Source organism: Hydra vulgaris, chromosome 02 (assembly GCF_038396675.1).
Source record: "Hydra vulgaris chromosome 02, alternate assembly HydraT2T_AEP".
NCBI lineage: Eukaryota > Metazoa > Cnidaria > Hydrozoa > Anthoathecata > Hydridae > Hydra > Hydra vulgaris.
This window is the reverse complement of record NC_088921.1, coordinates 57,602,484-57,617,002: the sequence shown is the minus strand read 5'-3', so window position 1 is coordinate 57,617,002 and position 14,519 is coordinate 57,602,484. Positions and strand designations below refer to the sequence as shown.

The 14,519-nt window shown below is 28.3% G+C and overlaps 1 protein-coding gene across 2 annotated transcripts in view; it reads left to right on the top strand.

Annotated features, from left to right (window-relative positions):
* LOC100212375 (uncharacterized) overlaps window positions 1-12,732 on the top strand; it is a 61,369-nt gene extending 48,637 nt beyond the window's left edge. For both annotated transcript variants that reach the window (XM_065791484.1, XM_065791483.1), the window contains one exon: window positions 12,520-12,732. In XM_065791484.1, the coding sequence (XP_065647556.1) occupies window positions 12,520-12,596 (77 nt within the window). In that variant the 3' untranslated portion in view covers window positions 12,597-12,732. The remainder of the gene's footprint in view (window positions 1-12,519) is intronic.
* The last annotated feature ends 1,787 nt before the right edge of the window (window positions 12,733-14,519 follow it).

Below are 14,519 nucleotides of genomic sequence, written 5' to 3'. Positions count from 1 at the left end.
GGAAAATATTCCAGCACAAACGTTAGATTCTGTCAAACACAGGGTTCAATTTTATTACAGCTTGCTTGTTGAAGAAATGTTTACAAGCTTCACTGTAAACATTTTTAGGAAAAAGTTTGCATTGGTAAAACTTATGCTCCTAAAAATCTGATGTTCAAAGTTTTCCAAGCTAATTGGAACACAACAAAGGAAACTATGTTTGACAAAGTTGCAGTTAAAGGAACGTATCTAGAAAAACAGATTGAAAAAATTGTTCAATTTTGCAAATATGCACTTGTTAATTTAGTATTTCCAAGTGGTGATTACAAAGAATTTACACTCACCTACTTATGTCCGGATGTAAGCTTTAATGTTTATGCTCCAATATCGGTTTCCCATGCATGTTTTATGGCGAAATCTATATATTATCTTTAAATTCAAGTTTTAAATAATCAGTTACCCTACCAATTGAAAAAAAGAAATCAATAAAATGGCAGAATTTATTTCTATATTTTATACTGTGTCATTTGTGTGTTCCTTTTTAGTTTCCTCTTCACTTTTTCAAGATATAAAAGCATACTGGCAGATGGTCCAGTATAAAAGTTGGGTAGAATTTATGATCCAGGAGCTAATGATGTACAAGAGGGAATTAAAGAAATATTGAAATGAATAGAGAGACATATGTGGTATTCGGATCAAATCTTGATTCCATTATGTCTCGTAGATAAAGAACTCGAAGATGATGAGAAAGAAAAAGTTGCAAAAGTTCTTTTCTAATGACTAGTTCCTACACACTATGAGCAGTCTAAAAATCTATTCATTCTGAAAGGTCTAGACTTCACCCAGGAGAAACCACCTAGCTTGTCACAGTTGGTTGGTAGGAGCTTGTGGTTTATTTTCAATCTGTTAAGTTTTAGTAAAGACGATGATAAACCTTGGCTTAATTATCCTTTTTCTTTTTGGGCTTTATTGATGGTACACACATATTCTGTAAAAAAAATTAGAATGGGTGGGTGGTGAAGAAATGAATCCTCCGTCACCCCACACTAGCCTATAGGGGGTTCCTGTATTAGAAATTATTTTTAAAATTGAATTTTGGCTTAATTTAATCTTTGTAAACAAGAATTTGATAAAGTTTGTCGTGGAAAGTTCAAGAGATAAAAACAATGGTCAATTGATATATCCATAAAATGTAAAATTAGAACATTTCGCCCATTTTTCCGTGGCCAAATCAATGCACTTTTTTAAAAACTTAACTTTCCAACCCATTCTAAATAAATATTTAGGCCTTATACAGTTCATAGAAAAAAATTGGTGTTTTATTTCAATGTTTAAAACCGCTTTTTGGTTTAAAAAGTGGGGATTTTGGGGCACAAATTGTAAAATGTGTTTCAAAAAAAAATTTTCAGCGTAAAATCATTTTCATCCAACTGGTCAACTAACCCAGGTGGTTAGGATTTAATTTGAAAAAATTGTTGAAAAATGACATGCCCTAATATATATATATATATATATATATATATATATATATATATATATATATATATATATATATATATATATATATATATATATATATATATATATATATATATATATATTAGGGTGGTTCAGATTAAGGTGAAAATTTTTAAGCTTATATGGTGCGCAGACCTTTTTTGACATTTTTGACTTATGTGTGCCATGCTTCAGCATTATTTAATTTAATTTTTTTCTACATTTATTCTCACATTGCCTAATCTTAAAAAAAAAGTAGGCACTCTTTCTGCATATTTTTTTTCTCAACACTGAAAAAGTTATAGAAAAAGTAATAAAGTAAACAAAAAAAATTATTTCCCTATTTCTATGGTCTTTTTTATTACAAAATCCACTTTAATTATTCAAATTATAAATAAGTTATTAAAATATGCATATTATTTTGGATATCAAACTTTGTGAAGTATCTAAAGTAAGGTGGATCAGCTCTCCCCTAATAATATACCTTTCTTTCAAGTTGCAGGAGAACACATAAGAAAAACAAAATTAACGCAACATTAGACTTTTTGAAAATTGTTAACAAATTGTTGTTTAAAAATACTATTAGTTGTGCTTGATGCTAAATCTGTTTTCTATTCTCTTGTCCACTTCTTTTGTAAAAATGGTTAAACGAAAACAAATCCTGTCTTTTCTTCTCTTAGGATGTTTTTCTAATCAGTTCTTTAACTAGTTGACCCTATCTGATGAGTCATTGACCACGTCAAGGAATTAAGTAATAATTTCAAACTCAAGATAATAATGGTTGAACTGAATTGAACTGCCATAACTGTGAAGGGATCTTAAGCAACTGCAACTCACTCTTTCCATGTCTAATCTTATCAAAAATAAGCTAAGATTGCTTAGTTACTATAGCACTAAAACATGGACACTGATCTTGTGCAAAATCTAGAGAGTGAAGAAGCTCTTTATTTACCATAACATGTTCAAGTGGATTCACTTTAAGTTTTGCAGTTTTGTACTGTAAAATGCTTTAGCAATATCTTCTCTGTTCGGGCAATGCTCATCTGCTAAAGCAAGCTTAACTAAGACAGGATCAAGATAAAAGCTGTGCCTGCCTGATGATTTTATGCTGAAGTAGCTGCATGAAGATTTATATCAATGAACCTCTTCTTCTACCACAGCATTTTCATGTCCTACAAAATATTTTAACAAAATTAGATTAATTCATCAGTTAAGAAAGAAACTGATCTTTTTTAATCTTATTTTTTAATCTATATTTTCTTATTTCTTCTAATTATTTTTAACCTGATGTGGAGGAGCAAATGCAGATACTGCTCTAAGAAACCACTGAGTGTAAAAGATGCCTACAAACATAGCCATATCTTTTTTATATTTTCCTCTGATAAGTTTGGAATGATTTCCAACAGTAATTATATTTTAAAGTAATATAATGCTTTTGCCATGGTTCTTGCATGATGTAACAGATCAGGAGTATGAAATTTGAAGTTCTCTTTTTGAGAAACTGTCTTTAATGATTTTAGGTGTTTAAAGAGCTGATTATCTGGACCAGACATTTTAATGCCAGAAGAAATCTTGTTAACATGGGTAAAATGTCTTTCTAAAACAAGATGTCTACAGGCAAGGAAAAGTAGTGGCTGCCCAAAATAATACGCTGTTCTTGCTATTACTCCGTGGTACTTTCCAGTGTTGGAAGCAGTAGTATCAAAACATATACACTGTAAATGATAACTGAGGTCAAAAGATTCTATTAGATTGTAAACTGCTTTGAACTGCATTTCTACAGCACCTGACTCAATATGAGGAAAGCCATTTTTCCCAATCACTTTCGCTAGTACAGCTAATCTTTCTATTGTGGCTGAAAAGTGATGATGATTCAGATAAAACAAAATCATTTATTTCTCCTTCTGAGATAGTCATAACACTGCTTATGATAGCAGTGTGCTGGGTGACAGAAAGTCCTCTACTACAGCAGTTATCACCATATGCTTTAGAATATCTTTAGGCAGTATTATACTTTATTCTTCTTCGAACAAGATTATCATATTAACAACATTATCATTTAGCTCACTTTTAACAGAGTCATTGTATTCTGAGCTTAAATAATCAATGAAATTACTTTCTGAGCTATAAGATATATGTAAGTCTTCATTTTTTGAGGATTCCCTTAGATTTTCTTTAGATTTTTTTTGCAGATCTCTCAGTACCCTTTTTAAAGCTAATATTAGAACAGTCTAGACAACATTGTCTTTTTTCCTTATGCATTTTCAAAAACATAATGTCCATGCATTTAGTTTCTTTTGTTCTTTTTCTATCCATTGTTATTTTGTTAATCATGTTTTTTATGTCATATCCTAACCAAAATACCTTTTTGGATTCTATTAAAAAAATCTCTCTATCCGTAATTGCTCCTGGTGTCAATCTGTTGTTAAAGGATTGCAGTTTTTTTTATTTCATTATTAGAGTTTCAACTTCTTTCCTAAAATTAATATTAATTAGACTGTAAAATGCATTGTATGCTACGAGTTCTGTGTTCTCCAAGTTCCTAAGGAGTCTTCAGCTTAGATATAATGCAACAGTTCTTTTTCCGCTTCTGGACAATTTGGTGTAAATGTAGAACCTTAGTGTCTTCCTAGTTTTTTTTCACTAAGAATAGTTCTTTGCCTCTATTTCTTATTTTACAAAGAATTTTTGGCATAACTTTTTATTTTATTTAAATGAACTATAATAATATAAATTTAAATATATTTTTTTTGATTTCTAAAAATAAACTTCATTGAGTATCATGCAAGAATCATTTTACTCGTGTTTAAGTTTTGTTATATCTTATTAAAACAGCAGATGTTGAAAATAGAGCATGGTTAATACATTAGTACAATGAAATCACGCCACTGTCATGGTAACAATTTTGCGTACAGAAATAATGAAAAACTTCATTAAATTAAAAAGAAAAATCAGTCTTTTTTAATAACTTTTTTATTAAATTTAAAAAGAAAAATATATTTAATATATAAAAAGAGTGTCTAATTTTTTTTATATCGGTCATTGTGAGAACAAACATAGAAATTATTGTATTTTGTATGATTTCATCTTAATTATAATCTTTTTACTGTACGCTTGTTAAATTTTATTACCAGAGTTTTGAATTCGTTTATTAGGTTATCGTCAAAATATTTATTTAAATCAGTAAAAATATTGTTTCTTGAATATTTCTTTTTATTTTAAAGTAAAAACAATTGTATTTGATTTGATATTTTTAAAGTTATGAGTACCAAAGCAAATTCTTACCTGTAGTACTGAAATGTGATATCTTATTTTAGTTATGGGGATAAAAAAGGACATGTTACCACAAAAAATTGCTGAAATAAGGGCATTTTTAATAAATACTAATCTTTCTCAACAAGAAAATGTGGTATTTTGCGGGTTTCTGTACAAAATATACACAAAATAATGGCTAATATGGAAAACTTGATGCCAAAGAGGGTTGGTAAATGTGAAAAGAAGAGAATCCTAACACCATGCGGGAAAAGAATACTTACCAAGATTGTTTTAGAAAATAGCCAGGCCACCAACAATGAAATAACTAATAAGCTGGACCAATCTGAAGTCAAAATGTCGAAGAGAACGGTTCAACGTCGCCTACACGATCTTGGTTATATTTCATGATGTCCAGCTAAGAAGCCTAAACTGACACCAAAAATAATGCAAAAAAAGCTGGAGTGGGCAAAAAAGTATAGGAATTTAACAGAAGATGATTGGAAATTGGTAAAATTAGTTTAGATGTATTTAAAATATCCACTTTCTTACACCAAATTTTAAATATTCACTTAACAATCTTTGTATAATATTTTAAGCTATGCTTAAGTGACGAGAGTACTTTCCAAGTTTTAGCCATAGTCATAAGAAACAGATAGTCTTGCCACTTGCGGTATTCCTTTGATCAACTCTTTGTTAGAAATTTTTTAGTGTCCACATAGTGCACAAAATTTATTTTTGTTGATTGTTTTTTTATGAACTGCTTGTTTAAATTGCATCTTCTTCATCAAATTCTTTAAATGCCTGGTGCTAATTGTTCTATTTATGGATGCAGTACTTCTAGGAGGCATAAGGGAGTTTCAATATTTAAAATTCCTGCATCTAACGATAGTTTTAATACTTCTTAAAAATCTAATAACCATTATACTTAAAGATCGTATTCAAGATATAAATTGGAAGGCTCAAATAGAAAAATAGAGTCTGTTTATTTGTGAAAAGCATTGTCTTTCAGAAATGATACTTCGTAACGATAACAGAAAGTCACTAAAACCTGGATCATTACCGATTATGTTTCTATCAAAAAAAGTTTTATGTCATCAATACCTATACAAAAGAAATCAGCATCTTCAATCGTTGCTAAAAGAGATGCTTCAATGATTTCAAATAGTATTATTACTTTTAAACCTATATATAAATCATACGAAGAGTTCCTAAATCGTATTAGCAAGTTAAAGATTTGTGATCGGACAGTGAGTGTGAGTCCTGTTGTGGCAGAATTTAAATTTTATGACACAATCCACTTATGTCCTTATGAAACACTTATGTTATGATATGAAATATATGTTGATGATAGTCTTGCTTGTACCATTTGTGTATATTCTTGGCTCATTTCAGACAATCATTTAATATATACAAATATAAAAGATCAATGCAACATATTTCAGCTACAAATCTTATTTCTGTTATTACTTTGTTTAGCCAGTGTTCTGGAATAACTGATATATTTGCATTAAAGTCAATTCTGTATATTAAACATTGTATTTCAAAAAATTTTGATTTATTTTCATCTAGGAATGAGTTTCCCTTAAATCAGACAGTATTTTCAATCTCAGTCATGTATTATGCTGATTGAGTTAGTGTTATGCTGTTCTCAATGCAAAAGCATTGAAAAAAAAAGAAATCATAAGTTTGAAAAAAATTTTTGCCAGTGCTTGTATCCCTGCTAGATTAAATGCACCAATTAAACTTACATCTCCAGATTGTCTGAAGCTTACATTACAGAGTGTTGGTCTGGAAAATAAAGAATTAAAACAGAAATTAGCTTTGATGAAACAGGAGATTGAAAATTTGTCACTTGCTATAAGTAAGGGTATTGAAAGTGATTTAGTTCAAATAATGGAAGGAGTTGATAAAAGCAAGATTTCTCCATTTATGAGCCTGTTTTAGGAAGAGAAGCAAAAATATTTAAAAAGCTCAAAGCAAGGAATTCACTATTCAGCAATAATACGTTACTGTTTGAGATTAGCTGCAAAATCACCAGCTGCTTATGATGCAGATTAAATGAGAAAAATAATTCTGGTTTCTTAGTTTTACCAAGTCATAGGCGATTGCATGACTATAAAAATTATGTGAAGCCAAAGTTAGGATTTAATAAAAATATAATCAAAGAATTAACAGATAAAGTTGAACATTTTTCAGCTCAAGAAACTCTTATTTGGGACAAACATTCTGGAGAATTAATTGGTTATGTTGATTTGAGCGATCCTATTGTTAATTTTGCAACAACAGGCAGACAAACTTGCTTCTCATGTATTAGTTTTCTTAATAAGAAGTATTGTAAATCTTTTCAAATACAGTTTTGCAAATTTTGCTACTATAAATATTCCATCAGTGCAATTGTTTTCTCTATTTTGGAAAGCCGTTGGCATTTTAGAAATCTCAGTTGGTTTAAAAGTAGTAGCAGTTACTTGTGATGGAGCATCGTCGAATAGAAATTTTTTTTAAATGCATTTTAATATAACTGAGAAAGAACATAATAATGGTCATGTTGATGTGACCGCACTGATAATTTATTTGTTGATGATAATGATAAAAGGTTTATATATTTTATTTCTGATGTCCCTTATTTAATAAAAACAGTAAAGAACAGCCTTTCTCATTCTGGAGCTGGTAAAAGCAATTGTTATATGTGGAATCAGGACCAGCATGTTCTATGGTCTCATTTAACTGATTTGTTTTATCAAGATTTAAAATGTCATTAAAATGTCCAAAACTAACCGTTGAGCACATTAAAATAACTCCATTTTCTGCTATGAATGTTCGTTTATCTGCACAAGTTTTAAGTAATTCATGTAGTAGTGGATTAGAAATCTATGCACCATCTAATACTGGTGGAACTGCACAGTTTTGCAAATATTTTAATGATTTTTTTGTTCGTAAATGTTGGTAATACAAATGATTATATATTAAAATGCAACTCATTTTCTGATACTAATGATGTTCGATTTACATTTCTAAAAGAAAATTTTTAAAAATACCTTTCTGATTGGCTTTTTTCTATTCAATCAAGACCCTTAAATTTTTCAAAAAGTGATGAAGTAAGATGTTTATTACTTGGCAAACCCATGAAGGTATAAAGATTACAGTTAATTCTGTTATTGAACTTGTCAAATTTTTAATTAATAACAATGTAAGTTATATATTAACTGAAAGGTTTTGTCAGGATCCTTTAGAAAATTGCTTCGGACAACAATGGTCAATTGGTAGAAGTAAAGATAATCCTTCCTTATTTGATTTTGGATTCAATGATAATACTATTCGAAATCAACATATATTTCACCCAATTGCAGGTAACTGTCTGAATCTTAATGAATCAAACAAAATATCAATGGAGGAGAGTATGACACGTATACCACACAGAAAATGGACTTTGAAAAATCTGTTGATAAAAAAAGTTGACTTTTCAAGTGATTTAATAAAAAAAAACTCTCTTATGTCTCCTTGTATTACTGAAAACAAATAAATGAATTTGCGTAAAAACAGCTATTTTCATAGACACAAATCTTTTTAAAAGCATTAAATGGCATAAAATATTGATCAGTTAATTGAGAAACTCATTGTTAAAATAATAAATAAAAAAGTTTATTTTGCAGACTTGTTTTTTTGTTTGTTTTACTTTTGTTACAATGTAAACAAACACCTATGATGCTTTTTATAGAACCTCTAAGGATAATATTTAAATATTAGGATTTTTTATAGAACCTCTGATAACAATGAAAGTGTATTTGGGACCTAGCGCGTAATCAGGGGTGATACTGGGTGACTTTCTTAAAGCTCATCTATTTTTCATAGGTACCACTGGATATATAAAAAAGTATTTTTCTCAAAACCTGTCATTAGGACACCATAATTTTAAAAAACATTTGATTATTAGGTATTAGATTATTAGCTCCTCAAATTTGGCTTAGGGACCTCTAAAATTTGAAAAAAGCTCCCTAAAATTGCTTTCCCTTTCCCATATTGGGTGCATGGGGGAGCCTATATATATATATATGATCTCAAATGGTTAATACAAGAGAGGACTAGAATTTTTTTTCATATAGAAAATATTTTTTAATATAAATTCTAAAATTTTTGGGTGACCTGACCTATAAGTCAGTCAGAGCAGAAAGTTAACCTGAAAATATTTGTTTATTATAAATTTAAAACTATTGTGTGTATATTTTAATTTTGTACTAGATTTTGATAAGGGTCTTTTGGAGTTAAAGTCTTTACGGCCTTAAGACTTTAACTCCAAAGAACCCTTATCTATGACCTACTGACACAAACAAATCGAAACATTTTTTCAAATTAATAACAGAGTTACTATGCCAAGTATGTTTTTGTGAAATTTGTGGCTATGAAAATAGTCGTTTTTGAATGTGATATTACATTAAACTATTTATTCGAATCTAATTGATGTTTTTTTCATTTTTGAACAGAGTGATTTTGACTTTGTTTGATTCTCTTTAAGTTTATGGATACTTTGTTTTTCTTTTGCATATGAAAAAGATCTCAATCTAACATAAAGTGTAACCAGATGATAAAATAAGTTTAAAGACAGTACTTTGGATACTTGATTAGTCCAAAGACTACAAAGTTCAGATATGCTTGCCATAACAACACTGTTTTTTAAAATTTCGGTTTCAATCAGTTTTGAATCAATTTTTTTTACAAAACCATTACTTTGTTGGTGAAAGAAAAAAGCTCAACTTTTTGTAAAGATTTTTGTAAAGAGAAGCTCAACTTTTGTAAAGCTTTCAATCGTTATCTTGCTCTACAATCTTCATCTTTTCTATTCTAGTAACTTCCAACTCTAATTAGTGGTTGCTTGCAGCCTTGTTGGCAGCAAAGATGTTTAAAAAAAGAACTGGAGGCGACACTTTTCACAAACCACCTCAGTTTTTAGCATTTACAAATTTTTGGTAAGACTCAGTGGGTGTTTCAGAATTCTTAAAAAAATGTTCTATTTTACCAGCATTAAGAAGTGAAAGGTAGCCTGTGCTTAACTTTTGCTGCCATACCTGCGAACTGCAAACTCTGCAATAAAATGTACTGAATACATAATCACTTAGATACAAGATAATTTCTTTATCTCTATCTGAAAGTTCAACTGACGATAAATCATTTAAATTTACAAAAAAGTTATTGTAAAATGAGTTTGTAAGAAATGCTAAAACATGATTGCATAGTTCATAGCCTAGAAAACTTGTTTTTTTAGTCAGACTGTTAATAAAGATTCCTCTATCACAATTAATATCTTTGTAAAATTGAAGATAAAAGTTTTCTGCATCGCCATTATCTTTAAAACTAGCTATTGTTGCCTCTAATAGAGATAGGATTTGTTGTGAGTTTTCTAATAGGATTGCATGATTAATTCTTAACTCATTTCTATACAAATCAGGATAGCATTCGTCGTCAATCAAGGTAGTAATGCTTTTATTGAACAGACTTTTAAATTCGCTGAGAAAAATAGGTGGTATAGGATTTTGTAATGCTAAATCCAAAGGAATACTTTGATGTTTTGAATTTGTATGCCTTGTAAGGCCTCTTTGAGATATGCACTTCTTAGAGCAAATTGTGCAAGAAAATGTTCACTAGATAACTCTACAACAGGTTCACTAGATAACTCTAACACCAAGGCATCTAAATCTTTATTAAAATTTTTGTCTACAAAAAGAAAATCATTCTCCAAAGAAAAAAATAATGCTTCAAAATCAAATTCACCATTGAACTCTTTGACCGTTTCCATACTTTCTGCACTCTGTTTCTGGCTGTTTGACAGTTTTCAAGTGCTTCTAGCGAATGTTAGAAAAATCGCATAGTACAGCCCGAGTGACCAGACTATCTATTTCTTATGACTATGTTTTAACAAAGAAGGCTCAATATGTAAAAAGAAAAAAAGGGGAAAATTATTGGACTGCATTATTCAAACTGTTAAACATCCCACCTCCGTGATGATCTGGTCAGTGATATGTGGGAATGGGAAGGCTTTATATTGTAGAGGGAATAATGAATCAGCTACAATATAAAACAAGTCCTGGAACAAAAATTGTTGCCACAATTGGCAGAATGGTTTAGTCTAGGTGAAAGAAAAACCCTTCATGCAGGACCATGTCACACGGCTAAAACAAATAAGAGATATCTATCCAAACAAAATATTCCATTACTTTTTTGGTCAGGAAACTCTCCTGACCTAAATCCTATAGAAAATATTTGGGCGCTCCTAAAGAAGCATATATCTAAAGAAAATATCACATATAAAGTGTATTTAATAGAAAGAATGATTCACCATTGGAACCATATTAAAGAATTGAAGGAAATGGCTGAAAAATGCATCAAAAGTATGCCAAATAGGGTTCTTGCAATTATAGAGGCGAAAGGAGGAATCACCAAATATTAATCTTGAATATATTTGTAGTAATATTTAAATAATAAAATTTATTAACAATTTGTTAAATGTTTTTTATTTGTCAAAATGTTTTTTATAAGTCAGTTAGATTTATTATGGGTGGCCATAATAAATTGTCACATGACTGTGTGTGTGTGTGTGTATATATATATATATATATATATATATATATATATATATATATATATATATATATACACATACATAAATTAGTAGAAAATCACTTAACAAAAATTTTTTCATTTAACACTGTGTTTCATCAATAAAGATTCATCAGAAATGTAAGTGATTTTCTACTAATATATAATTGCTCTGTTCTTTTACGAACATTGAGCACTTTATTTTGTAGAATACCTTTTAAAGTTGTTTAAATATATATACATATATATATATATATATATATATATATATATATATATATATATATATATATATATATATATATATATATATATATATATATATATTATATATATATATATATATGTATGTATATATATATGTATATATATATCATATATATATATAAATTAGTAAAAACACTTATCTAATTTTTTCTTTCTTCTACACAGTGTTTCTCCATCAGTAGGTTCATCAGGAATAATTCTTCCTGATGCACCTACTGATGGAGAAACGCTGTGTAGATGAAAGAAAAAATTAGATAAGTGTTTTTACTAATTTATTATTGCTCTGTTCTTTAAGAACATTGAGCACTCTGTTTGTTGAATACACTAACATAATTTACATATATTTATATATATATATTTATGTATATATATATATATATATATATATATATATATATATATATATATATATATATTTATATATATATATATATATATATATATATATATATATATATATATATATATATATATATATATATATATATATATATATATATATATATATATATATATACACACACACACATATGCATGTGTATATATATATATATATATATATATATATATATATATATATATACATATACACACACACACACATATGCATATATATATATATATATATATATATATATATATATATATATATATATATATATATATATATATATATATATATATATATACATACACACATATATACATACATACACATAAATATACATACATATACTTAAATAATAATGAAAAAAAAGCGAATAAAATGAATAAAAGTTTTTTAGCTGCATTTCGTGAGTGTAAAAAAAAAAAAAAAAAAAATTATTTTAAGTGAAATGTTATTTTTGATGTTTATATATATTTTTTAGATTTTTAGTTTATTTTTGATTCAGTTAACTTTTTATTTAGCCCTTTATTCAACTTTTTATTTAGATATTTATTATATCAATGAAAAAGATGAATTAATTGATACGGAAGAAACTAAAATTCGTCGAGTTAGCGTGACTTAAGCCTTGATAAAAAAATATTTTTTTATTTTTTATTTTTTGGGCTGGTTTGATTGCAAAATAAAAGCCTCTTGTATTTGAAAAATGTTTTTTATTCAGTAAAAAAATGTAACGATATTTTTATATTTATATTTACTTATATTGCCGTGTGTTTATTGTGTTGCTACTGTTAAAAAACGTACAACTCCTCCCCTCATAAAACTTTTTTTGACCAAGAATTGTGTATACTTATATATATTTAGACAGGTCACTGATTCCCTGATGCAATAACAGTGTAACGCTGACGTAACGCTTACGTATTAATCTTGCGGAAGTAATTTTATTTTAAAGCGCGTTTATTTCTTAAGAAATATCACGTGTCAAAACAAATTCATTTTATTTAAACTTTACCAACTTATTGAGTTACAATATTGTGCGGTGCAGTGATTAATCAAATCCTTTGGAGTATATATTATGTGAATTATGTAAAACGGTATACGTAACAACAGTTTCTATCAAGTTATCTTGATATTGAACTTAAATTGCACATTCCAACATCTGGTGCAATATCTGTCCGCTTTCTCTATGCTATCTTTCTAACTCGACTTCTTCTGACTTTTGCTCTATGAGTCTTTTTTCTTGTTTTTTTTTTAATATTTTTTATTAATTAAAAAAAAAAAAAATAATTAACTAACTGTTACTAGTATATTAATATAATAAAGGACATGGTGGTTAATAAATAGTTAAGTATTTCAGTTAAGGTGGTCAACCCCAATGCAAATGAATTTCTTTAATAATGAATTTTTATTTTTCAAATTAGTCTACTTATGTTGTATTTTACTTTAAATAAGCATTAAAAAAAAATTGTAAAAATTTGCTTCATTTATTCAACATTTCTTCTTTTTAAGCATGTTGTTTATAAAAAGGATTTCTCAGAAAGTAAACATCCTTTTTTTAATGGCTTTTGGTATTTCAGCTACTTAGAGGAAAACGGGGTATATTGGCGAATGGGGCAAGATGGCTTTTTATATAGCCACTTAAAAACAAAACTTAAAAATTGGTGAAAACGAAACTACATTTACATCTTGTATTTTAAAACGCCAATTGATTTTTTTAAATATTGTTAACGCAATTTTTTAGAGCTTTCAAAACGTTCGCCATCTTGCCCCGTCTTTCCCTATATGTTAACTTTGGTACCCTAGCAGTTTTATCCATTTTATTGATATATTTCCAAAGCTTTAGACATTGCCATAACAGTTTCTAGTTTTACCGGATAGGTCTTGTTGGGTGATAAAAAAAATCAAAATATTATATTTTGATTTTTTATTATAATCAAGCAAAAATATTTATTCTGCTAACAGCTCTCTTCCAATGTATTTTGAACAAACTGGAATTTATATATGTATCGAGGTAAAAAACAAATTTCATAGGGATAACTATCATAAAAATCTGATAATGAATGATGAAAGTTAACGTTGTCAATCACCAAGGTAAACGCTTGTTCCTCCCCTAAAATATTTTTAAGTGTATTTAAGAACCTTTTAAAGATGTCTGCTGTAACCGCTACGCCAATTATTGCTTCATTGGGGACAATGTTTAAGCAATTTATGTTACGGCCTCTTGATTTGGTTTCGTTCCTCGGAGGCGGTACCCGTGATTTCTTATCATACGAAGATTGGACGGACTTTCATCAATATAAATGATATTTCTGTAATGCCGTTGAAATGTCAAGTTTAAATAACATAAAACATATGTTTTTCTTTCTTCTTTCACCACTGCAGTATTGCATCCGTTTATCATGATAAAGAAAAATCGCCAGATTAAATGCAAAAAACCGTCTGATTAAATGAAAAAACCGGTATTATATAAAAATAACAGTCGATTGCAGACAAAATGATCCACTCAGATATAATGCTGAACAAGATCAAAATAGCAAAAAAAATCACT